This window comes from Rattus norvegicus, chromosome 4 (assembly GCF_036323735.1).
Source record: "Rattus norvegicus strain BN/NHsdMcwi chromosome 4, GRCr8, whole genome shotgun sequence".
NCBI lineage: Eukaryota > Metazoa > Chordata > Mammalia > Rodentia > Muridae > Rattus > Rattus norvegicus.
Window position 1 is genome coordinate 159,833,569 of NC_086022.1, and position 25,839 is coordinate 159,859,407.

General features: G+C 51.2%; 2 protein-coding genes across 5 annotated transcripts in view; one reads left to right on the forward strand and one right to left on the reverse strand.

Annotated features, from left to right (window-relative positions):
* The first annotated feature begins 3,550 nt into the window (after positions 1–3,550).
* Tnfrsf1a (TNF receptor superfamily member 1A) lies at positions 3,551–16,249 on the forward strand. Of its 2 annotated transcripts, NM_013091.2 has the most exons (10): positions 3,551–3,825; positions 10,853–11,006; positions 11,169–11,297; positions 11,600–11,749; positions 11,942–12,020; positions 14,123–14,196; positions 14,332–14,445; positions 14,829–14,857; positions 15,034–15,343; positions 15,448–16,248. In NM_013091.2, the coding sequence occupies exons 1-10, from the start codon at positions 3,787–3,789 to the stop codon at positions 15,753–15,755; spliced, it is 1,386 nt and encodes a 461-aa protein (NP_037223.2). In that variant the 5' UTR covers positions 3,551–3,786; the 3' UTR covers positions 15,756–16,248. The 2 variants fall into 2 exon arrangements, with proteins under 2 accessions (NP_037223.2, XP_038963056.1); XM_039107128.2 differs by lacking the exons at positions 3,551–3,825; positions 10,853–11,006; positions 11,169–11,297; positions 11,600–11,749; positions 11,942–12,020 and adding an exon at positions 12,050–14,040 and having other exon boundaries at positions 15,448–16,249.
* Positions 16,250–16,418: 169 nt separating this feature from the next.
* The window catches only part of Plekhg6 (pleckstrin homology and RhoGEF domain containing G6), a 35,744-nt gene continuing 26,323 nt past the window's right edge, over positions 16,419–25,839 (reverse strand). The window contains exons 13-17 of one of the 3 annotated variants that reach the window (NM_001427743.1): positions 23,957–24,089; positions 23,756–23,871; positions 18,298–18,443; positions 16,801–17,481; positions 16,419–16,635 (exon numbers count right to left, since the gene is read on the reverse strand). In NM_001427743.1, the coding sequence (NP_001414672.1) occupies positions 16,626–16,635; positions 16,801–17,481; positions 18,298–18,443; positions 23,756–23,871; positions 23,957–24,089 (1,086 nt within the window). In that variant the 3' untranslated portion in view covers positions 16,419–16,625. Of the gene's footprint in view, positions 16,636–16,800; positions 17,482–18,297; positions 18,444–19,334; positions 23,872–23,956; positions 24,090–25,839 lie in introns of those variants that run through there. The other 2 variants (XM_006237403.5, XM_063285336.1) reach the window with 2 other exon arrangements.

Consider the following 25,839-nt stretch of genomic DNA (forward strand, 5'->3'; position numbering starts at 1 on the left):
TGTGTAAGACAGGGCATTGAATTTCGGGACTGTAGCCAGGGCCAACGTCACAGGGACTTGGAGCCCATGCCCTTTGGATTCTGCATGACGTTAGGTACCTGTGCGTGTGAGGCATCCACCCACCACTGGGAGGGTGGCTGTTATCTGGAACTCTTTCCTTCATCCTTTGATCTGCTTTCTCCAACCACCAGCTCTGGCCCCCGTTCTACCCAGTGCCACATTCTTTTCTTTTTCTTTTTTCTTAAGAAAGTAGAATTTTTCTTTCTTCTTGTTGTTGTTAGTTCTTTTTTGGGGGAGGGTATGTTCAAAAACTTTTATACTTGTTTTGCACGAATGTATGTATGTGCACCACATGAACGCCTGGTGCCCACAGAAGTAAGAAGAGGGATCTGGATCCCCTTGAACTGAGCCACTGTGTGGGTTCTGGGAACTAAAAAGCCTGGGTCTTCTGCAAGAACGAGTGCTCTTAACCACAGAGCCATTTCTCCAGGTTATTTCTCTGCCATTGGTGAAATGAGCCAGTTCAAGCCAGGTTGGACTATATTAAAGGCAGGTTTGTTAGGAAACTGCACTTGGGCAGGTCAGTTCTCTGGACCTAAGGAACAAGACCAGAGAAGTTGCTGTGGGGAAAGGGGAGGAAGGGGAGGAAGAGAGAAAGAGGGGGCATGTGCACAGGGAGAAGAAGAACAGGAGGGGGAGGGGGAAGGGGAGGGGGAGGGGGAGGAGGGGGAGGAAGAGAGTCCAAAATGTCTGGATTATATAGGGAGGAGCCTCTGGGGGAAGAGCAGCCCAGGTCCTGGGCTGGAAAGTTTAGGGTTGGGGGCGGGGTATGCCAGGTAGGGACAGAGGGATGCTGGGGAAGCCGGCTCTGCTTTGGTGTGTAAAGTATATGCCTCAGTCCCAGGTCCGAAACCAAACACCATCTTTTCTGTTATTTTTTCATTTTAAGATTTACTATTTTTATTTCATATGTATGGCTGTTTAGCCTGCATGTGTCTCTGTGTACCACATGCATCCCTAAGGCCAGGAGAGGGTGTCTGATCCCTTGGAACTGGAATTAGTGACAGTTATAAGCTGCCATGTGGGTGCTGGGAGCCCAACCCGGAACCTTTGCGAGAGCAGCAAGTATTTTTACCTGCTGAGCCATCTCTCCAGCCCAGTGGTTGCCTTTTCCACCCCCATAGTCTTATTATTTCTATCTCCTCTGTAAAACTAGCTGGCTTTTCACATCCTCAGATTCACCTGTTTTTACCGTCTTCTCTTAAACCAAGTTTTATGGAGCACATTAGTACCGTGTTGTCTCAATGCTTCAAAGGTGCTAAGAAAAACCAGCGTTTATCCAAAGCCCTGAAGGAAATTCCCCCTTTGTGCCAGTCTCTGAGTAATAATGGCTTTGGCAGTTTTCATAGGCCATTAAAAGTTCCTCGTGATATTAAACATGGGACCTCGAAGTCGTTATTTGTTATTTACAAATTGTTGATATTGTGGATACTTAACATGTGGCAAACACTTGAATCTAACCACTGAACCAGCTCTGGGAGCTGTGTGTTTCTTGTCTATTTTAGTGTGTGTGTGGTGTGTGTGTATGTGTTTGTCTCTGTGTATGTATGTATATGTCTGTGTGTGTGTGCTTATGTGTGTGTGTCTGTGTTGTCTGTGTCTGTGTGTGTATGTATGTGTGTGTCTGTATGTGTGTGTATATGTGTGTATGCGTGTGTCTGTGTCTGTGTGTGTATGTATGTGTGTGTCTGTGTGTCTGTGTGTATATCGTGTATATGTCTGTATGTGTGTATGTGTGTATGTGTGTGTCTGTGTGTGTATGTGTGTGTGTGTCTGTGTGTATATTGTGTATGTGTCTGTATGTGTGTATATGTGTGTGTCTGTGTGTGTCTGTGTGTGTCTGTGTGTGTATGTCTGTGTGTATGTGTATTTATGTGTATGTATGTGTGTTTCTGTGTATGTCTGTGTGTGTGTGTGTGCTGGGGATGAGAGCCTCCTTTATGCTGGGGAAGCAGTCTACAACTGAACTACATCCCAAGCCCCACCTCCACTCCCCACCATTTATTTCTCCAGGCCTGCTCCCATTGATGCAGTCTGATGGAGAGAAGTGGGCCCCCAGCACCACCTCCAGCTGGTCTTCAGAAGCTTCACCTTTGGGGTAACAGAGGAGAGGAAACATCAGGGTTGGGGTCCTGGAGGTTGGAGGTCAGCAGTAGCTCACAGGGAAGGGCCAGGAGCTCTGTTTCCAAGTCCTCAAACCCTCGACCCCCTATTTCTTGGTTTTCCCTCCCTGTCTCAAAGTCTCAGCTGCTAAAGGACCTTGGGCTGGATGAACTGGCTCGCATAAAGGTCACTGACTCTCAAGGGCACTTGAGTGAGTGGTGTCCCGGTGTTATAGGGTTCCCTTGGGAGAAGACCCACCCGAATGGGGGTGGCAGGAGGTATCCATCCCTTGTAAAGGATGGCTATCAGAAGGTAAGGTCTTACTCAGAAGGGCAGAGAGAACAGTGGGGCCTTCCAACAGGAGCCAGGAATCCTGATTCTCCAGAGCTCTGCCTCCCAGCATGCATAGTTCTGTGACTTCTTTCTCACCCCTGAATGTGGTATAATCTTTGGGGTCAGTCCGAATGGATGCATCAGAATATCTAGAGCTTGCGTGGTGGTGCACACCTGTAATCTCAGCATGTAGGAGGTGAGAGGATCAGAAGTACAAGACCAGCCTCCTCTAGAGAGTGAGTTTGAGACCAGCCGGCTTGGCCTAAATGAACCCCAATTTCAAACAAGACAAAACTGTATGTTTGGGAAAGGGGCCCTGGGAACGAACCCTTTGAAACCTGAAGCATTTACAGATATGGCTTCCCGAATCCTCAAGGCTTCTCTTTCCCTATGTCAGAGAAGGCATTTTTACTCCAAACTAATAGCTGAGGAGACAACCAAGGCTTAGAAGGGGGGTTGTCTGACACCTGCACCCCACTCCCACCGTTGGTGGGCAAGCCGTGGTGGGTAGCTGGGGTATCTGTCTGGAAGAGACAAGATGAGAGTCAGTGGGAGGGACCGAGGATCAGAGCCCAGGCAGGGTACAAAAGTACATTTGGTTTCCCTCCCGGTTTGGGTTGCCTGGGTAAACTTCCAAGACAGTGAGATTAGAGGGAACTCTAGAGGGACAGAGAGCGCTAAGGAACAGAGTGCATCAGATACTGCCCTCCCTCCATACCCATGAGATCGGTAGTTTGTCTTCATTCGGTGAATTTGACAACAGGCTTGGAGGGGTTAGTCCACCAGTCTAAGTTCACCCACTTAAAAAACAGAGGAGTCCGAACTGGAATTCTGTGGATTCTCGAACTCTTAAGTGGTGTTAAGTAGGTTTGGGGCGCCAAGCTGTTGGGTCCCGGGCTACAAAGCGTTAAAGAACCTTGGCCCTCTCCTCTCTCCTCTAGTTCCCTCCTCCCTCCTCCCTCGCCGCTCCCCAGGCTCTTCCGGTCCCGCTCTTGCAACACCACCCCCGCCACTCTCCCTTCCCCTCCTACCTCCTCTCTCCCCTCGGCTTTAATTTTCTCCGAGTTTTCTGAACTCTGGCTCATGATCGGGCTTACTGGATACGAGATCCTGGAGGACCGTACCCTGATCTCCATCTACCTCTGACTTTGAGCCTTTCTAACCCGGGGCTCACGCTGCCAACACCCGGGCCACCTGGTCCGATCGTCTTACTTCATTCACCAGCGTTGCCAATTGCTGCCCTGTCCCCAGCCCCAATGGGGGAGTGAGAGAGGCCACTGCCGGCCGGACATGGGTCTCCCCATCGTGCCTGGCCTGCTGCTGTCACTGGTGAGATGGGAGACGGGAGGGAAGAAGGGTGGGCTGCTATCGAGGCGCGGCCTGGCAGAAGTAGGCTTGTACTTGGGGAAGGGATGGGGGCAGGGGCTTGTGTGCTTCAGTTTGCCCCCGAGTTTGCTGGGCCTCACCTGGGGCTGCCCTGAGATGTAGAAGGGAGAGATCTGAGAGGGAGAGAATTCGGCAAGCCAAGCAGGCAAGCCTTGGGCCTGACAGCGGAGGTCCTGGCCTGTGTTGGGCTGTGGCCATGCCAGCTGCCCGGCCAGTGGACTTAGAGGGGGCAGCCCTCTTTCTCTGGCAGAGGTTGAACAGCATGGGGCCGGATGTTGGAAGACTGAGCAGAAAGAAATCCGTTGGCGGGACAAGTTTGGGATAGCGTGCTTGTTGGGAGTGGACCAGAAACTGGACAGAGCTGGGCAGCCTCCCGGTCCCAGACTTCACCCTGAGACACCTTTTGCCCTTCTGCCTCCATTTCTGCTTCCAGATACGAGGTCTCCACTGGCCTGACCCTTCTTAAGTAGCTAATAACTCTTTACCTGGGCGACGTATCCTTTAGCTCCCTCCCCACAGACCCAAAAGTCAATCTCACAGTTTCCAATTCCACAGTTCCGATTGGGGAAGTTGGTGGCAGCTTGTTCTCGTCACTGGAAAATGTACTTTTCTCTGGCCTTGGCCCCGTGTTCGTGTTCCCTTGATTTCTGTGTGTCCATAATCATTCTGTGGGGATCCTCCGGGGCTCCCTGGCTGTCTGGGTGGGCTGTACCACCTGCACGGTGTCTCTGGTCCTGCCTCTCCCTGGCCCAGCGCTGCCCCTGAGACCTGCCTTTTTCTCTATGCCCTTTCTCTCTTCTGGTCAATCTCCTTTGTGCCCATTCCCTTCCTTTTCTCTAGGGTCCCAATCTAAAGCGGTGTTCCCAGAACCCTGTACCGATCCAGTCTGCCTGGTCTTACCTCCCTTCTCCCTCTCCTGCCTTCCAGCCTCACCTCACAACTTGTCAAGACTGCCCCTTCTGGCTATCCTCCAGCTCCCCATCCACTCATTTCTTTTCTCTTGAGGGGTAGATCATCTGGATTTAGGGCTCAGCCCAGCACCCTTACGGACATGTGATGTGACTCCCCTACGCTTTTGTTTCTCCATTTCCAAAATGTCTACAGTGATCAGTACCCCGTCGTTGTCAAGATTGAGTAGATGAATGTGTGTTGAATATTTATTAGTTTATTAATCTCCTAGGCCCAACTTCGGGTGCTAGGATCAGTGGCGAATGAATCAAGTTCAAGTTGGTGGACCCAAAGGGGAATGTATGCCACAAACAGAAAGGGCTCAGCGAATGCTTGGCTTCTCTTTCCTCATCTCTAGCAGTGTTAGTGTCACTACTCAATGGCCGTCCTCCTCTGACAGGCTGGGTAGAGGAGACATCCTGACTCAGTGGAGGAGGCCCAGGTGGTGACGGGGATACTGTGAACAGAAAGCAGAACCTGAAGACCAGGGACACGGAAGGCTGTCCCCCGCCTCGTCAGTGCAGAGCATAGGGCTGTGAGGTGTGCAGGTGATGATGAAGTGCTGAGGTCATGAGGCAGCAATGGACGTGGCAGGGATGTGGCAAGGCCAAGAAGACTTTGCCACTTTTTAAAGAGTTTGACTACAGGAGTGAAAATGACTCTGGCGTGATGTGATGTGCTTTCCTGGAGGCAGAGCTGGGGGAGGAGGTTGGGCTATAGGCCAACACTATCTTCTTGCTTAATGGCTTTTGCTTGTCTGCTGGGCTGAGCTTGCCTGCAGAGACCCGAAGGCTCATAGTGTATTATCTTTGGCTCACAGAGAGCTCTTGAAAGTGTGAGCCTTGTCCCATCCCCAGCACCTATCTGGGCCCTAGAAAGGAGACCTTGACCATTGACTAATGGCTTAATCAACTAAGGAATAAGAAATCGGTCAGATAGGAACAGGGGAATGTTGTATAGAAAAGAGGGCTTGGGACTGGCGTGCAGAAGCCAGAAGGAGGGAAGACAGAGGAATTGAGAGCCTGGATTAGGGGAACGGAGAGGTGGGACTCTGTGTTGGAGGTGGTTACAGGAGGTGAATGCCTCAGCTGGGGTGGAGTGGCCATGTTGAGGAATGTGACAACTGGCACTCTGGAGTGTGTGAAAAAGAACCTTGGGCCAGTCATGGTGGTACATGCCTGTTATCCTAGCACTTGTTAGATGGAGACAGGAGCTCAGGTCATGACTGGGTTTGGCTAGACAGGGAGCTTGAGACCAGTCTGGATTAGAGACCATGTCCTAAAACATACCAAAAAGAAATAGAGTCGTGCTTAAGGACCTAGGTGAGGGCCCGTTTTCCTCCCTCTCTTCCTCTCCCCCCTCCCTCCCTCTCTTCTTTCCTCCTTCCTTCCTCCCTCCCTCTCCTCCTCCCTTACTCCTTCCCTCCCTCCCTCTTCTTCCCTCCTTCCTTCCCTCTTTTTCTTCTTTCTTCCTTCCTCCCTCCCTCTCCTCCTCCCTGCCTCCCTGCCTCTGTCCCTTTCTTCCTCCCTTCCTCTCTTTCTTCTTTCCTCCTTCCTTCCTCCCCCTCCTCCTCCCTTCCTCCCTCCCTCTCTCCTTCCCTCTTTCCTTTGCTATTCTCCAAGCAGCCTGGCCAGACTGTGTTCCAATAACAGTGAGTTTCTCAGAAGTATGTATGTGCTCACAGAAGGATTTATCCATGGAAATGATTCTTGAAGCCAGACCCTGGAGGTGCAAAGGAAGATTCATAACCCAGTGGTACAAGTTGAAGCCTGAATGTAGATAAGAAACTATGTGGGTAGCCTCAGCCCCTGCCAAGGTTTGAGACAGGCACATCCCTTGAACCAGAAGGTTGATGTCAGCCTCAGCCACATAGTGAGGCCCTGAGACACCACTGTGGAGTGGTGTAGGTAGGAGGAAGGCAGTTGCAAAAAAATCAGTGCTGGGGTGTGGGGTAAAGGGTGGAGAGATTCCAAAAGGACTGGCAGGTGACTCTTAGGGCTGCTGCAGAGTTTGCAGCCTTGGTACCAAGAAGTTGGTGATGTGACATCTAGGTGAGGAGCCTGGTGAGCTCAGCTGGAGGCAGGTGAAGTAGGTCGCTGACTGGCTAAGTGGAAGTGTGGTTGTGCTGACTGGAGCAAGAGCTCTCTCAGCCTTTCTTCTAACTAATGCCAGCTGCACTGGCTCGCCAGCCGGACTCGGCAAGAGATGAGCAATGGCAGAATTGTCAACATGGACATGTGCGAGAGTGTGCCTGTGTGTAGAAGGGAATGCACAGCTTCTAAAATACCTCCCAGAGACAAGTGTGTCTCTGAGGTGAGGGGGGCTGCGGGGGTGCTGCTTCCCTACATCCTTGGGTGTATCACCAGCTCCGTCTGAATGGAAGGCACCCCAGTCTGTCCCTCTGGCCCGCAGGCCTGGCCCTGGGTGATGTGACCAAGGCAGTGCTCTGACCTCTTAGCTCATAAGGTTTGCGGTCTGCCTGGGGAGATTGTATCTACTCATCTGAAATAACCATAGCTTCTGATAAGAGCCCAGAATAGATATGGGCAAATTCACATTATTCAACACATTATTCAACATGAACAGGTGACAGGGTATCTGTGGAGCTTGGGTGGGGAAACATGAATCACCAATTAGGGGCTTCGTGGGTGGAAGGTAGGATTGTGGCAGCGCTGTCAGAAGAGGTCACACTGAGGAGCTCCTCACCGCGTAGGTCTTGACATTAAATGGAACAAGCACACTTTAACGTAATGAGCGCGTTGGTGTGGGGGATGGGCGAGTCCCCCGAAGGTGGCTGGGTCAAGTTTGACCACAGCTTCTTTGCCCTATACAACAGCCCCTACACAGGAAGTCCTACCTTAAGGCGGAAGCTGAGGGGTAGTTAGAGAGATGTCTTGCCACCCCCTCAACCATCTCTTCCCCAGGCACCCCCAGCTTCCTGCCCCTCCTCTGCTCCAGGCAAAGGCATTTAGGTTTGGACCAGGACATTGGACCTGGATAGCCTAGTCCCTTGCTTGCCTCATGATGCAACTGCTAATAGGGCACCTATACCAGGTACCTATTGAAAGAACCAGAGGGCCCTGGAAAGCCTGGAGCACATGAGATAGAGTGCCGGTTCTCTGCCTGCGCCCCATCTCTTTTGTTACTTTGTTTTTGTTGAGATAGGGTTTCTCTGTGTAGCCCTGACTTTCCTGGAACTCATGTTATAAACCAGGCTGGCCTTGAACCCAGTGGTTAGCCTGCCTCTATCTCTCCAGGGCCTGGATTAAAACCTAACTCCCTCCATCTCTTCTAACCTTAAGAGGGCTGTGGGTTTTTGCCCCATAGCTACTTGGCTTGGGGAGTGGCTATAAAGCCTCAGAACTGGTCCTTTCTTAAGGGTTTGTCTAGGGAGCCGCCAAACCCAATGGGACTGGTTAGAACCGGGCAGGCTATGGGAATGTGGGGAACTAGGGTGGAAGGGCAACCTGGGTTTGATTCTGGTTGGAACTGGGGAGTGTCAGGGGGCTGTCGGGGAAAGCCCGGGGAGCCAGGGAGCAGGGATCCCGGGGTAGGCTTTTTCAGATAAAGACTGTTGATCAAGGCAGGTCCCAGTCTAGAGGAAGGATGGAGGAGGCTGGTCCTCTGGGAGGAGCCTACTGACCTGACTGGGAAGCCAGGGGTCAGGAAGACTTCCCTTTGGGATGGGGGTGGAAGAGGGAGGCATTTCCCCGAAATCTGAGTGAGTAGGGGGTGGGAGGGAGATGGAGAGGGAGGAGAGAGAGAGAGAGAGAGAGAGAGAGAGAGAGAGAGAGAGAGAGAGACTGCGCACCCTAGAGGGAGCAGATGGGGTTCCACTTGCTGGTTGACTTTTCTGCTGACTCACAGCCCTGCAGTTCCCCGTCCACTGTCCTAGATCCCCTCCCTCCCTTGGCCTGAGTCACTGGGGCGGAGCTGCTGGGAAAAGATCTCCCTTTCCCGGATTTGACTTAACCCCCAGAGTTCTGGAATGGGAGGGACACGTGACCGGAGAAGCCAGCCTCCGTCTCTGGAGGTTCATCCATCACTGGTTGAGATGCTCCCTCCAAGGCCGCTCTTGGCCTGGAGCCCACCTCTACCTCTTGCTGACACCGCCTGGCCTATTGGCTTTGCTTCAGGTCCTCTGATGGGGTTGGAAGCACCATTGACCTTAGGTGCTCCAGGCTTTTCTTCTTCGGGGAAAGGAACCACACTTTTCATGATTGGGAAGTTCTTATCACAACTAACCCTTCCTGTCACCCTGGAAGCCTGTGTGTGTGTGTGTGTGTGTGTGTGTGTGTGTGTGTGTGTGTGCATGGAGGAGTGCACCCCCTGCCTGCCTGAGAGATTGCTGGTGTGCTTCTGTGTGTGGCTTCTCAGGTCTCCGGCGGTGGAGGCACGGGCTTCCTGGCCCGTGCAGCTGCTGTTGCCAGGGAGATAGCACTTCGAGTAACAGCAGCTGGCAGGGTGCAAGCTGCCAGCCTCCTTCCAAAAGAGCTGTGGTGTTGCAGGCCCCCAAAGGCAGCTGTGAGTCTAGGTAGCTATGGGTTCTTAGGTCTCTCCTGAATGCGATCTGATTGGTCGGTTGCTCCTACATCTGTCTTGAAGACCTCCACTGTCTTGACCAGAAAGAGGCTCAGCGGGAGGTGGGGGGGCTGAGGGGGGGTGAGAGAAAGGAACCAAAGCTGGGAGAGATCAAAGAGTGAGGTCTAAATTGAAGCTAAGAGGGTTTTGCTCTCTCCACACGGAAGCTATTTACATACAGGGAAACCATTTGGTTGGTGCAAGCTTTCCTCAGATTATAAAACCTGCCTTCTAGAATGGACCTCTTTGGAACTCTTGTCACATCCTCAGCTCCCGATTTGCTGGTCATCTTGAGCCAGATCACTGAGCTCTGGTCCACTCTGGTCCATGAGCCACTTGCCTTTGCTCATACCTAACCCTTGTCACCTGCCTTCCCTCTCTGTTTGTCCTTGCCAACCTGCGCTGTATGTGATGTGAGGCATGGATGTGAGGGCAGGTTGCTGAGTCAGACTTGAAACAAATATTTGGAAGTCTTGACTGAGCCTGTGGCTCAGGGCTCTGTGGGGGTCCTGGGTTTCATTCCCAGCTCCCCCTCCCCATCCCGGCACTCGCACAGAGTTCTTCCTTTAGTTTCTGCCCAGGAGTGGTGCTTGGAAGAGCATGGTCCACAGATGTGTGTTCATTTCCGGGTGTGTCAGTGTGGATGGAGGTCAGAGGTCAATCTCAGGTTCTCTAGAGAGCGTCAGGGACCTGCCTTGCTCTTCTCCATTACTGGGATTATAAACCTATGCTGCTATGCTTGGCTTTTTATGTAGGCGATGGAGCTTGATCTCAGGTCCTCAGGTCGCATAGCAGCACTTTCCCGAACTATCTTCACGACAGTCCTCCCTATAACTTAACCCCCTCCCCACAACATACTTTTCTAATTACTGTAATGGAATCCAGAGAGGTTTGCTCACTTCTAGGAAGTGTCCACAAACAGGCACAGTGTGAAACCCGCAGCCAGATAGAGAAATGCCAAAGGCGCCGCTGTCTGTCTGTCTGTCAGTCTGTCTGCGGGAAAACCAGGCCATATCCGAAACAGCCTTGTTTTCCTCCTTCTGGCTACATTTCTCGGCAGGGCAGAGGGCACCTCAGTGCTTCTGTGTGAGACCAGGAGCTCCACCCTCAGCCCTGCAAACAAGCCTAAACATTCCTTGACCAGTGTCCCCCCCTCCCCCGCCGTGGTCAGCCTTGTGAGCTGCTTCAGGGAACTGAACAGGATGAAATGCAGCTGGGGCCTGAGACCTAACTGCTCAGTTGTAGAGACCGTTGCTAGCATACAGAACCACCAGAGACCAGGAAAACACTGGACTACACAGCAGCCACCATCTTAGGGACAATGTTCCCCGGGAGGATGTAAACTTGGCGGTGTGTGTGTGTGTGTGTATCCAGTTTGTTGTTGCCTCTAAGGCCTCACCCTATCCCTGACAGAATTTCCTCTTTCCGATTGTTCCTTCAGGTGCTCCTGGCTCTGCTGATGGGGATACACCCGTCAGGGGTCACCGGACTGGTTCCTTCTCTTGGTGACCGGGAGAAGAGGGATAATTTGTGTCCCCAGGGAAAGTATGCCCATCCAAAGAATAATTCCATCTGCTGCACCAAGTGCCACAAAGGTAGGAGACAATGGGGGCAGAGAGTCCTCGTGAGGTTCCTTTTGCTTGTTTCTGACGTTCCCAGACCTTGTCCATGGGAGTCCCCTTACTTTGCTGTTTCCCCCGGAGTTGGGCTTTGCTCTTCAGCTCTCAACTACAGACTAATCCTGACCCCATCCACAGGAACCTACTTGGTGAGTGACTGTCCAAGCCCAGGGCAGGAAACAGTCTGCGAGGTGTGTGATAAAGGCACCTTTACAGCTTCGCAGAACCACGTCAGACAGTGTCTCAGTTGCAAGACATGTCGGAAAGGCAAGCCTTAGGATTGGGCAAGGGTTCTAGAAGGTGCACGGTGCGAGAAGGCGCGCGTGAACATGTGTGTGTGTGTGTGTGTGTGTGTGTGTGTGTGTGTGTGTGTCCATGGATGTTTGCCAGGGGTCGGGGTTCGAATCTGCCCGTGGGTGTGGCGGGAACATGCATGCACTTACAAACCTGGGCGTGTGTGTGTGGGACTGTCTGTGTCACGAAGACAAATGCACGTGGCGAGCTGGGGCGTCAAGATGTGTGTGGGAAAAGCGGTGCGAGACTCATATACCGTTTCCTTCCCTCTTCAGAAATGTTCCAGGTGGAGATTTCTCCTTGCAAAGCTGACATGGACACCGTGTGTGGCTGCAAGAAGAACCAATTCCAGCGCTACCTGAGTGAGACGCATTTCCAGTGTGTGGACTGCAGCCCCTGCTTCAATGGCACCGTGACAATCCCCTGTGAGCACCACTCACTCAAGTCCAGGCCTCTCCCCCAACCCCATCTCCTCCTTCCCTCCTCCCCATGAGGGAGCTGCTTTTCTACTCCTCTGTGGGTATGAGCTCCTATGTGGTGCCTGCATCCTGCCCTTCTCCCTCCCTCGTGTCCTCAGACTGCAGGCACACTCTCTTAGTCTCACTGTTTTCTCACAGGTAAGGAGAAACAGAACACCGTGTGTAACTGCCACGCAGGATTCTTTCTAAGCGGAAATGAGTGCACCCCTTGCAGCCAGTGAGTATCTGCCAAGTGCTTGGGGACCAGGGTGGATGAACAGCTGTGGCTGAGAGGCTCCAAGCAGGATTAAAGGAAGTATCCTACAACTGGATGAGAAGACAGTACAGCAAGACATCAGATTGTCCTTTCTGTTTCTCCAGAATGTTAGGGTACAGGCAAGTGGGTAAAGTGCTTGCAGCAAAAGTCTGGCACCCTGAGTTCAATCTCTGGAGCCCGTGTAAAGGTGAAAGGAGAGACTATCAGCTCCACAAAGTCATCCTCAGACCTCCACATACAGGGCATAGCGTGCATGCCTCTTCAGTGCTGGGCAGTTAGAATATGCGCACACTGTTCTCCACGGCTCTCTATTGATGGTGTCTTAGGTCTGGTGTGTCTGCCACCCTATTGCTGGTGATTCCTTCCCAGCCTCCCTGACAGACTTCCTCATTCCTGTGCCTCCACATGGGCTGTTCTCATACATTTGCTTCCAGAGGAAGAAACTCTGAGACTCTCATAGTTGAACTGACCTGGGGTTAAATCCCAACCTACCCATTTCCTGGCTCTGCAACCTTGGGCAAATTCCTACATCCCCACACCTAATGTTTATTAACTTTTAGGGTAAGGAGAGTCAGGGTGGAAGTACTTTGGGTCAATGGTAGAGCACTGGCCTAGCCTATTGGAGGCATTGGGTTGGATCTCCAAAACAGACGGCTAGACCAACGATCTATAATACTGTCTGAGCCAACGCTGTCTACTTTCTATTTTTTTTCCTACTCAGTTTCAACTCAGAAGAGCTCATGTGCCCAATCCTATGTGTTCTATCCCGAGCTCATGAGGAAGACAAAAATCTCCTTTCCCTGTTTGCAGACTTCTGCTGAGATCACATTCCTCTGTCGTCCCCCTACCCCCACGCAGTGTAGTTTTCTCATCTCTCTCCTCCCCAACCCCCCACGACAGCTCTCAATGGCTGCCCCAGTGATAGACATCCTAAAATCTCTCATGCCCCCGTGACCGGTCATATCCAAAATCAAGTGCTGTAAACAGCAGTGTTATCGGATGGGAGGCCCTCCAGCTTCTTGTATGAGTCCTCTTTCTGGACCTGTGACTGAATCAGCTTAAAGCAAAGACCGGCTTATTTTGCCTCCTGGTTTCATCAATTCACAGTATTTGGCATTGCTGCTTTTGAGCCGGTGCTGAAGCAGGACATCATGATCAGAGCATACTGTGCAAGCAAAGTAGCTCACCTTGTAGCAGCTGAGAGGCCAAGAGAAATAAATAAATAAATAAATATTTATTTATTTATTATATATGAGTACACTGTAGGTATCTTCAGACACACCAGAAGAGGGCATCGTATCCCCATTACAGATGGTCGTGAGCCACCATGTGGTTGTGGGATTTGAACTCAGGACCTCTGGAAGAGCAGTCGATGCTCTTAACCACTGAGCCATCTCTCCAGCCCCATTTTGTTTTATTTTATTTGTCTTTACTCAGGGTCTCACTGGTTAGCCTTGGCTGGCCTGGGACTCACTAGGTAGACCAGGCTGGCCTTGAACTCCTAGATATCTGCTTGCTTTAGCCTCCTGACCACTCACATGTGCTGCCATGCCTGACATTTAAAAAATACTTTAGAAATTTATTTTTATTTTCTGTGTATGAGTGTTTGGCTGGCACGTATCTATGTGTGCCGTGTACATGCATGGTATTCTCAGAGGCCAGAAGAGGGCACTAGATACCCTGGAACTGGAGTTACAGATGATTGGGTGCTACGGTGTGGGACGATGACTACTTTAAACTCATCGAGATGGTTGACTTGCCCTCTCTCTCCCTTTCCCCTTCCTTTCTCCTTGTTCTTTTGCTGGACAGGGTCTACTGTAGCCCAGGCTGGCCCTGACCTTGCTATGGGTGACCTTGGACTGATACTTTCCTCACTAGCTCCCAAGTGCTGAGATCACTTGTATCTACTTCTGCTCCTGGCTGTCAGCACAGCCTTTCCGAGGATGAGCTCTTTCTTCTGCATCAGCTCTCAAAGAAGCAGGTTAAATTCCATTCCGTGAAGAGATAGCAGCACAATTGCAAAGCGTAGAGCTTCCTACTCACCTGTTCTCATCTCTTTTCAGCTGCAAGAAAAATCAGGAATGTATGAAGCTGTGCCTACCTCCAGTTGCAAATGTCACAAACCCCCAGGACTCAGGTGAGGGGGAATGAATGGCTTAGTGCCCATGCTCACCAGCTGGCTGGCTGACTCCATGGCCTCCCTCCGCCCACCCCCCCAAGCCCCCAGTCTCTGCTGCTGCCTCACACTGAGCATCTTCCTTTTTGTCTGCAGGTACTGCCGTGCTGTTGCCTCTGGTTATCTTCCTAGGTCTTTGCCTTTTATTCTTTATCTGCATCAGTCTACTGTGCCGATATCCCCAGTGGAGGCCCAGGGTCTACTCCATCAGTGAGTGTGGACTTTGGGGATAAAGGGTGTCGGTGGAAATACGGGAGGGGGTCAGGTGGGCAAGATGGAGGGAGATGAGGGGTGGCCTCTCTGTCCCTGGCTAAGGATTCTAGGCTGAGTGGCCCTGGGTGGTGGGAGAGAAGTCTTACGGATACATTTCGAGTGTTATTCCCTTTCTCGGTTTCTGGGCAAACATCCCCCTAGTCCCTCCCCCCCCCCTTCTTTAAGGGTGTTCCCCTCCCCATCCTCAAGTCTTACTGATATCAGTAATTCTCTTTTCCCCAGGGCCACATAGGCCCTGAGGCATGACACCACAAGTCCCCAAGGCCAGGGTGCCAACATCAAAAGGGAAGTGAAATTCATATCTTTTTTCTTTTTTTCAGTTTGTAGGGATTCAGCTCCTGTCAAAGAGGTGAGAAGAAAGGACTCCAGCTTTTCTGACTACTCCTTCCAACACCTGATACCCAAATTACTTGGAATGAGGGTGGTGGGCTCCCTTAGCTCCTCTATCCCCACCCCCATAAAGAATAAAGCACCTGAAGGGAGTCCTTTTTCTCCCCCACTAATGCTATGTTTTCTTTCTTTCAGGTGGAGGGTGAAGGAATTGTTACTAAGCCCCTAACTCCAGCCTCTATCCCAGCCTTCAGCCCCAACCCCGGCTTCAACCCCACTCTGGGCTTCAGCACCACCCCACGCTTCAGTCCTCCTGTCTCCAGTACCCCCATCAGCCCCGTCTTCGGTCCTAGTAACTGGCACAACTTCGTGCCACCTGTAAGAGAGGTGGTCCCAACCCAGGGTGCTGACCCTCTCCTCTACGGATCCCTCAACCCTGTGCCAATCCCCGCCCCTGTTCGGAAATGGGAAGACGTCGTCGCGGCCCAGCCACAACGGCTTGACAGTAAGTTGGGTTCGCGCTGGGGGCGTTGCCCCTGGAGGGAGTCGGGCAGGGTGGAGGGTACAAAGGTAGGGCTGCTGCTGGAGGTGCATGGTCCTTGTCCCCAGCTGCAGACCCTGCGATGCTGTATGCTGTGGTGGATGGCGTGCCTCCGACACGCTGGAAGGAGTTCATGCGGCTCCTGGGGCTGAGCGAGCACGAGATCGAGCGGCTGGAGCTGCAGAACGGGCGTTGCCTCCGCGAGGCTCATTACAGCATGCTGGAAGCCTGGCGGCGCCGCACACCGCGACACGAGGCCACGCTGGACGTAGTGGGCCGCGTGCTTTGCGACATGAACCTGCGTGGCTGCCTGGAGAACATCCGCGAGACTCTAGAAAGCCCTGCCCACTCGTCCACGACCCACCTCCCGCGATAAGGCCACACCCCCACCTCAGGAACGGGACTCGAAGGACCATCCTGCTAGATGCCCTGCTTCCCTGTGAACCTCCTCTTTGGTCCTCTAGGGGGCAGGCTCGATCTGGCAGCCACTTCCTTGGTGCTACCGACTTGGTGTACATAGCTTTTCCCAGCTGCCGAGGACAGCCTGTGCCAGCCACTTGTGCATGGCAGGGAAGTGTGCCATCTGCTCCCAGACAGCTGAGGGTGCCAAAAGCCAGGAGAGGTGATTGTGGAGAAAAAGCACAATCTATCTGATACCCACTTGGGATGCAAGGACCCAAACAAAGCTTCTCAGGGCCTCCTCAGTTGATTTCTGGGCCCTTTTCACAGTAGATAAAACAGTCTTTGTATTGATTATATCACACTAATGGATGAACGGTTGAACTCCCTAAGGTAGGGGCAAGCACAGAACAGTGGGGTCTCCAGCTGGAGCCCCCGACTCTTGTAAATACACTAAAAATCTAAAAGTGACCTCTGACCTTGGAAAGAGTGGTCTGTGGATAGGAGAGACCCGGCAAAGCCCGGAACATGAAAAGTGACATGGAAGGTCCAGTCATCCCGCTAGCTAACAGTAGGCGCCACCGGATGGGTACCCATGCTATATCCTCTTCTCACCCGGACCAGTTCTAACCAAAACAGTCATGTTTCTCGGCAGTTTTATGTGGGACTTGGGGGTTTGTCTGTGAGACACAATGTCCAGTTCTTGACCTTCAGAGTCAAGGAGATGATGCCTGGGTCAGGCTTGGTTTGAGGTGAATCCTTGAGGTAGAGTCCAGGGGGAGGTGGTGACCAGCACTCTTGGGGAGACAATTCCTCTAGGAGATGTATCAAAGGGCCCCAGCATTCCTCATACGTCTCTGTAAAGGAAGGAGACAAAGGCATTAGGTCAAGGGCAAGCAACGAGTGGACTGATGGGTAAAGCAGAGTACCCTCCCCTGTGTTGGTCCTCGCTCTGCACAGCCTACCTCTTAGAACAGCCCCTCCATACTGCCCTTCTGACCCTTAATAGTTTCTGCACTTACGATGTAGACATGGGCGTGTCCAGCTGTATGACGTGGTGGCCCCTCATTCTCTGCAGCTGGGCTCTAGTCAGCCTCCGGAGCTTGCCATTTCCTGGTTCCGGTTCCAAGGCTCCCTCGATCCTTTGGCTGGCCAGCTCCTCCCTGATCTCCCTGAGCATGTCCTCAGCCCGCAAGGAGCGGGGGCGGAGTCCAGGGGATAGAGGCCCCTCATCTTCATCTGTGGACTCCCAGGGGCTTTCCCCAGCAGAGTCAGTATGGGCGGGAGAGTGGGGGAGCGGACTCCGACGTTGTGCCCTGCTTAGGGTTTCTACCACCACATTCCCTGGTGTCAAGGTCTCATCTTCCTCCTCGGACCAGGTTGGTGGGGCTCTCCTGGGTAGACTGCCTCCTCTTAGGATCCCTTCTGGCATCTCTGGGGCACTTCGTCGCTGGAGAGCTTGGGGGTCAGGAGGCTGGGGGCGCAAGGGAACGTCTCTGAGTTCCAGGGTGGAGAAGGTGAGGCGAGGGTCCCTACGAAGAGCCTTGCTCCGAAGCCTGTTAAGGGGGGATTGAGAGTCCTTTGGAGAACTTGGAATTAAGGTGCCATAGCCAGAGTCTGAGGTATCATCGGTCACGGAGGGCGTGTCTTCATCTGTATCTTCAGTCACTACCAGTCGGGGGATTACAGTGAACTCCAAAGCCCTACAGTTAAGAGCAGAGACTCAGACTCAGACGCTGAGGATCAAATAAATTCAAGGCTGGGAAACGTCTCCTATTGCTCCATTCAGAAATGTCTCTTCCTCCAAACTTACTGTCCTGTCTCTGTACATGACAGCGATTGGCTTTTCCCACCTCACTGGTTAGCAGTGCACTCTAGAAAAGACCTTGGGTACTCCCTTTCTACAGCGCCTATACTAAAACTGAAGCGACATGGAGAGTAGTACAGTCCCTGTGTAGAGTCATATTTGAAAAAGAAAAAGACTTTGAGGTAAGCTGGGAGTGGTTGCTTGGGAGGAACGGCCGTGAGAGTAACTCGGTCAGCCTGAGTTACTCGCCGGGAAAACGAGTAAAAGCTTAGGTTGCTTCTGAGCTGCTCTGTCTACAGCACCTGGTTCAGACCTCGTCTCAAGCAGCTTGTCTCAGATTTGCTGTGTGGGTCCGAGGATGGGTCCTTTCCTCTAAAAGCCTGTTGCTAAGCAGCTGTATCATCCTGAATGAACCTCTTACACTACGGGGGTTGGAGCTTGCTGTGTTCTGGAAACTGCTATTCTGAGAATCCTGATCTCCCTTTACTCTGGAGCCTGCTCACCACAGGGAGCTCGCACGCCATGTTTCTGTTTCCTTTGCCCTGTGCCCACCCTATGCCACCGATCCCTTCCCATGGTAACTACTATCCTGTTCCACTCCTGGCTGCAGTTAATGTTTTTGTTCTACTCACCCTTCTTCTTAGCCTCATAAATGTCACCTCCCTCCTCCCCACCTCGTGTTCCCCTCTTTGGATGGTGAACTCAGTCTTACCTCCCCTCAGCACTGCTCTGAGAGTCCTCTGGGGAAGGTGTGGAGGGCCTGGGGCTGGGAGACTCCCTGCCCTGGTCTCGATAGAGGGCCAGCAGCCCCCTCTTCTGTTGAACATACTCCTCGGCCTTCAGCTTCTGCAGAGTGGCCTGGGGAGGGACTTTCATTAGGAGCTGTCATTTATAGAGTATTTGCTGTCTGCTGGACACTGTGTTAAGGGCTTTACCTATGGTATCCTAGACTCTCCTAACTCCCCTCTGAGGCACGGTGTTTACATTTCTTTTCCTACTGAGAAAGGAAACTAGAGGGCTAGGGACCACCATAGGAGTCCTTCTTACAGGAAGGGAGCACAATGGTGACAAGATATGGTGGCACCAAGCTGCAGAGCTGGTGCCCCTTCCTTCTGCTCTCATGCCCCTGCTCCCTACACCTTCAGGGAAGCCCTTCGATGCTCCTCTTAGGAATCTCTCCCGTTCTGAGAGGATGGTACTGCAAGGGCTCTGGACCATACTGGTCCTCAGGTCACTCTTTTGGGCACATTGCTCTCTCATCACTTTGGTCTTCATCCTGAAGGAGGGAGGAGCAGGGGCCATGCTTGTCCTAGGCTGAGGACTCTCCTGTCCCTTAGACTGGTGAGAAAGGAAAGCTGTCCCAGGACGGAAGTCAAGAGGACACATGTCTGTGTCCCTTCTGAGTTTTCACACAGAGTAAAGCAGTGACAGCCGACAGATGTCTTGCAAAGGACCTCCATACACACGGGGTGCTTTGTCACACACCAGCACCCTCCAGCATGGAGAGTGTGGCCATGAGCTCACCTCACAGATGCAAAGACTAGACGTAGATGCGGCTACTTGCCAAGGATGCTCTGGTGGAGAGGAGAGCCGCGTGAGAGTATACTCTGTAAGTCTTAGCTCAGTGACTGCAAGCTTTTTGGCAGCCTTGAAGGGCTTTGAGTTACCACAGGAGGTTAATGTTGGGGGAGACAGCAAAGTCTGAGGGGGCACAAGGTGGGTGGTAAGAGGAGACTTGGCATGAAGAAACGTAGAAGCAGCTGCTGTGCGCAGAATGGACACCAATATTCATAGGTGTGTCCACTTGAGGCAGGCGGATCTCTGAGTTTGAGGCCAGCCCAATCTACATGGAGAGTCCAAGACCTATCAGAACTTATACAGTGAGACCCTATCTCAAAAAGAAAAAAGAGGGGCTGGAGAGATGGTGGAGAGGTTAAGAGCTCTGGCTACTCTTCCCAAGGTCCTGAGTTCAAATCCCAGCAACCACATGGTGCCTCATGACCATCTGTAATGAGATCTGGTGCCCTCTCCTGGTGGAGGGTCATACATGTAAGCATAACACTGTATACATAATAAATAAATCTTTTTTAAAAAGAAATAAGAAAGAAAGAAAAGAAGGAAAGAAAGAAAGGACTGTAGTTGGAGTCTTTTATCTCCTCCCTTTGGCATCCCCACCTCAGTGGCAGCTAAGGTGCTGCATCTGACATAGAGCGGGGACCTCAAGTGTCCCCTAACCCCATACAATGCTCTCTTCTGACTGATGCTAAGTCAGCCTCCTAGCTCCATGTTTGTACTTTCTCAGAAGTGTGGAGAGTGTGAGGCAGCAGCTCTGGGGCTCCTGGGTGTCTCCAAAGCTTTGGTAGGAGATGAGGGTGAGGGCAGGGTGGGGTGGGGATGGAGGGTCAGGGTGAGACATGTTGGAGGAGGGTTGGGCAGGCATAGGAAAGTGATATCAAGGGGACAGTCTTGACAACTCTCCTTTCCCTGGCTTCCCAGTCACTGAACCAGAGCAGAGGCTGAGAGCAGGAAGCTGGCAGTCTGGGCCAGTTCCTGTGTCTCCTCCCTCTTCCCCAGTCTTCATCTTTCTACTCAGTGTGAGGTGGGGAAGGGTAGGAGCAGAAGGACGGTGGTGGAGCTGCATGGCCTGTTATGAGGAGAAGCCATGCCCTTTGCCCCATACACCCAAGTTCAGTTTGTGATGGGTGCTGAGGATAGGGTTGGTGTGAAGGGAAAGGATGAGAAGAGGAAGTCTTAGTTAAAGGACATCTGCTGACCTGTCTTCACTAAGCTTGCCCTTGACCCTCCCCAGGAAAGGCAGGGGTTGGGGAATCCCCCTGGGGGTTGGGGGACGGGGGCGTTGGTCGGGCGGGGAAATCTTCCTGGCTACAGCAAGAGGAGAGCCATGGTGAGTGGTGTGGGAAAGAAGGAGCTAGAGCATAGCTGAGATTATAGGAGCGCCCCCTCCCCCACAAAGCTGAAGAAAGAAGGGGGGAGGGCTCCCAAGCAAGATTCCTGTGGAGAATCCCCAAGAGAGAATGCCTCCTCTCTCTGCACTTCATTGGGATTACCACATCCACCCACTGTCTCCCCAGTAGTGTGGTATGACAAGAGATCTTTAGAAGGAGCTCTCCGCCTCTCAGCCACCAACACCAAAGCCGCCTTCCAGCTCTGCCCTCCTCCTCCTCCTCTTCTCTTTCCTCCTCCTCTTCTCTTTCCTCTTCTCTCTTCTTTCTTTCTCCTCCTTTCTCTTCTTCATTTTTCTGAGACTGGGTCTTTCGATGCAGCTCAGATCCAGAACTTGCTATATAGCCCAGGCTAGCCCTGAACTCACAATTCTCCTGCCTCAGCTTTGTGTGCTGAGATTATAGGAGCACCCTCTCCCTTGTGTCACAATGAAACACACCTGTAGAAACACCCACGAAGCACATGGCCTCATGCCAAGCCACTGGCTTGCTATCACTGTACCTTCCCAGACGCTTAGAAAGTTTGCCAAGAACACAGGGTGGGCTGTGGCCTGTCCTCTAAATCTTGCTTTAGTTTAATTGGCTTCACTTTCATCTCTTGGCCTTTACATTTGAGGGTTCCTGTTCCCCTCAGATGTAGTTCCTTTCCCTCCTCCCAGCCATGAAGCCTCCCCGCCCCCACTGCAAGCTCATTTTTCTGTTAAAGCGTAAGCCACCTCTGTAAGCCCTCAAGGAAGCCATCTCACTAACATTTCTGCAATGGGAAGAAGAAAAACTTTCAGCCCTGAGCAGTGAAGGGACTAAGAGATATTCTGTCACCCTTGTGTGGTGTGGTGGTGGTGGTGGTGGTGGTGGTGGTGGTGGTGGTGTGTGTGCACGTGTGTGTGTGCACGTGTGTGTGTGTGTGTGTGTGTGTGTGTGTTGCAGTATTTCGGTCTTTGAGTGGCTGGGAACCTCACTGAAAGTTTGGTCATAGAGCAGAAATGACCTGCAGAGCCTAACAGAGGCTGTTATTTTGCATATGCTCACCAGCAGGTTTTACTGGTTCCCAGAAGTTCAAAGGGAGAACTTGGGAGAAGGCTTGTTCTAAGATTGGGAACCAAAGGAAAGGGAGAAATTTGAGAGGAATTTGGTAAAGGGAAGTTTACAGATGTGGTGATACAAATTTGTGGTATGCACATACACCTGCCCACCCACAAGTAAGTAAGTGAGTGAATGAACATTTTACTTCGTGAGGCTGGGAGTGGAGTGCAGGGGTCAAGTGCTTTTCCAATACAGCAGAGATGCTGGGTTTGAGCCTCAGCTCTGCCAACAAGCAAGACAAGGAGCCTCTAATGCTAATCTTTGCTATTCTGCTCCCACGGTGGGTTTGCCTGGAGAAAGCCAGGTCTGAAACCCATTCCCCAGAAAGCATAAATGTGACCTTATTTGGGGAATGGGTCTTTGAAGATGTGATAGGACCCAAGGTGAAGATCTCAGACAGACTCCCTCATGCATTCCAGGTGGATTCTAAACTGGACGTCTGGCGTCTTTCTAAGAAAGGGAGGGAAGTCTGGGCACTGCTACATGGAGGGGAAAACTAGAGATGGGGTGCCGGGAGTTGCTGTCCCAGTTAAGGGCCACGGAAGCCATCAGCAGCTGAGACATAGGTGCTCCCCTAGGACCTGAGCAGAAAGCTCACTTCTGTCAATACCTCCAGTTTGAGCTCGTGGCCTTTAAAATTGTGAGGGACTCTGTTTCTGGATGTTTTGTTTTGTTTGTGTGGAAATGTGGCTCAATCAACTCCAGGTCTTGTGCATGCTAAGCACGCACGCTCCCGCTGAGCTACACCCTAGCCCTGCTACTGTTTTTTGGGTTTTCTTGTTATTATTTTTAAAGCTGCTGACTTGTTTATAACTGACGGAGCTTTACTGATGTCTCTCTTTTTTTTTTTTTTTTAACTCCTACTCTTATCCCTTAAGTCTGCCTACATCACTGCCCTGTTTAAAACCTCCACTGGCTCCATTTTGTCTACAGGACAAAGTTCAAGTTCCTAGCCTGGCCTTTAGAGACGGGCAGGATCCCGTGGTACTACCTCATGGACTCAACTTCTGCTGCACCCACCCTATACCCTGGCAATGCCAAGCAAACATCCTACTCCATTCTACACACAGTCACATACATACAGTCATATGCATACACCACATACATAATACACACAGAGTCATATGCACACACCACACATAATACAACACAATCGTATGCATAATACACACACAGTCATGTGTATACGCACATAATATACAGTCGTGTGCATATACCACGACAAAATACATACACACAGGACACACACAGTTATATACATACACCACACACACAACACAGTCATATTCAAATACTACACATAATACATACACAGGATCATATGTGTAAACCATACACATAATACAGTCACATACACAGTCATGCATACACCACAACATAATACACACATACCACACATAATAAACACACACACACACACACACACACACACACACACACACACACACACACTCGGTGCAATGGGAGGTTTAGAGAACATGGTCCCTACTGAGCTCTAGGTGTTTGATCCAGTCCTGTTCCTGTGAGAGATGGGGCTGACTTGACACTTCCAGTCCGGTGCCTCTCTCAACACATGACTGTTTCCTCTTTCTGGATCTTTGTATAGATTCCCTTCTTCCTGCTTCGTTGTCTGTTCTGATGCAACGGTTTCTCCCCCTAACCTCCCTCAGCACCACGGCTTTTCCAGCAGACTGCTGGGATAGAAGGCATGGCCCCGTTCTGTATACTCGCTTCTGTTATTTGTATCCTGATGACTCTAATGAGCTACAGATCTGGAGGTCAGGAATTGTGTTTTCATTCTTTTCTGATTCCCTGGCACCTAGCACTAGTGCCTGCCCCGAAAAAGCACTCCATAGGTGTCTCTGAACAGAAGATAAGGTTTAGAAATTCACCATTTCAGTGTGAGGAAACCATTAGGGTGTACCAGGTGTTGGGTCGTCTCAATAGCTGCCTTGGTAGATGGCCACAGGCTTTCTCAGACTCTGGAGCGCATCCGACCTGCCGCTGGTCAAGTCTGCACCAGCACTGAGCCCAGCCTCTCTGCCCTCCTTCACCCATCTGTGATGTCAGTCCTGAGTTCCAGGGGTGCATGCTTACCCTGCTCCAAGCCTAACTGCCACCTACCTGAGCCTGCTGGGTCTTCTGCAGCCACTGTGTCCGCTCCGTTGAACTGGAACAGTGCACGGTGAGGGCACTGGAGACACACTGGAATTCCGTGAGGTGGATCAGCAGGAAGCTGTCTGCATGGAGAAGAAGCTCTGCTTTAAGGTCTGGGTCTTATCTGACCCCAATCCCGACTCTTCCTCCTCTGGAGAAGAGACATACGAGGGTCTCGAAGTGGTCGGCACACGAGTTTCTCCAGCATGAGAGGAGGACGGATGACCTTGGCTTTGTCCACCTTGCGTTGAGGTTTGGTTACTAGGAGCACGTCCGAGAAGAGGAACAGGTACACATCCATCTGCAGGTAAGGGTACAGGAGGAAGAGGTAGGGTCAGGCAGAGTCAGGGGAGGGGCTTCTCTGGGATCCCAGCTTTCTCTTTGCCTGTGAGCCCAAGGACAAGGTCAGAACTGCAGAGCGATCAGCTGGGAGAGAGTGGACTTGGTTCCATATCTTGATTTCCAAGCAGGGAACAGAGCGGGCTGAAGGTCATACAAAGACCTAGCACTCAGGCAGGACCAGAGCCATGTCCTCCTGCCCAGCCCACCACACTTTCTCCCAGTGCTACCGTGTGTGTGTGTGTGTGTGTGTGTGTGTGTGTGTGTGTGTGCACGTGTGTGTTGTGTAGTGGGTGTGAGGTATATGTGAGTGTATGGATGTTTCACTCCAGTGTGCGCATGTGTGGGAGACAGCAAGATCCTCAGTGTCTTACTCTCACTTTTTACTTTATTTCTTTGAGATGAAGTGGACTGGCCAGGGAACTCTCTCGGTTTGCTTGTCTCTTCCCAACAGTCCTGGTGCTACATATGCAAGCAACCATGCCCAGTTTTTGTTTTCTTTCTTTCTTTTCTTTTTTTTTTTTCTTTTTTTTTTTTTTTTTTTTTTGGTTCTTTTTTTTTTGGAGCTGGGAACCGAACCCAGGGCCTTGCGCTTCCTAGGCAAGCGCTCTACCACTGAGCTAAATCCCCAACCCCTTCTTTCTTTTTTTAAAAAACAAAACAAAACATTTATTTTGGGGGCTGGAGAGATGGCTCAGAGGTTAAGAGCACTGACTGTTCTTCCTGAGGTTCTGAGTTCAATTCTCAGCAACCACATGGTGGCTCACAACCATCTGTAATGGGATCTGGCACCCTCTTCTGGTGTGTCTGAAGACAACTACAGTGTACTCAACATACATTTTTAAAAATTAAGTTAAATTAAATAAAAATTTTTTCTTTTCTTTTTTTTTCTTTTTCTTTTTTTTTTTTTTTTTTTTTTTTTTTGGAGCTGGGGACCGAACCCAGGGCCTTGCACTTGCTAGGCAAGCGCTCTACCACTGAGCTAAATCCCCAACCCCAATAAAAAATTTTTTAAAAAAATCATAAACCATTTATTTTATTTAGTGTGTGTGACTGTGTGGGAGTATGTGCATGTAAGTGAAGGTGTTCCAGGAAGCCAGAGGAGAGTTTTAGATCCTCCTCTGGTGCTAAGTTACAGGCAATAACAAACCACCACCAATGGGTGGTGACCACTGGACTTCCGCAAGACCAGCAAGCACTCTAAGCTACTGAGCTGTCTCTCTAGCCCCTAGGCTCAGTTCCTTAAGAAGGTGTTGAGGATTCAAATGTAGGTTCTCACGTTTTGTTTGATGTTTGGATCCCGTTTGGAAACTGCGGCTTCTTGATTTTTTTTCTTTGAAGGAGATATTTGTTTTATTTTTTATTTTTATTTATCTGTGAGTACACTGTCACTGTCTTCAGACACACCAGAAGAGGGCATCGGATCCCATTACAGATGGTTGTGAGCCACCATGTGGTTTCTGGGATCTGAACTCAGGACCTCCGGAAGGCAATCCTCGCTCTTAACCGCCGAGCCATCTCTCCAGCCCTGTTTATTTTGTTTTATGTGGATGCATGTTTTGCCTTCATGAATCTGTCTGTGTAGCACATGTATGTATGCGGTGCCTGGAGATGCCAGTCCCTTGAGCTGGAGTTACAGACAACTGTGAGTGGCCATGTGGGTCCTGAAAACTGAAACTGGGTCTTCTGCAAGAGCAGCAAGTGCCCTTAAC

Coding starts and splice junctions, on each gene's coding strand:
- Tnfrsf1a (NM_013091.2), top strand. CDS start 3,787: ATGGGTCTCCCCATCGTGCCTGGCCTGCTGCTGTCACTG. Junction 11,750..11,941: donor TGGCACCGTGACAATCCCCT/GTGAGCACCACT, acceptor GTTTTCTCACAG/GTAAGGAGAAACAGAACACC. Junction 14,197..14,331: donor CACAAACCCCCAGGACTCAG/GTGAGGGGGAAT, acceptor TTTTGTCTGCAG/GTACTGCCGTGCTGTTGCCT.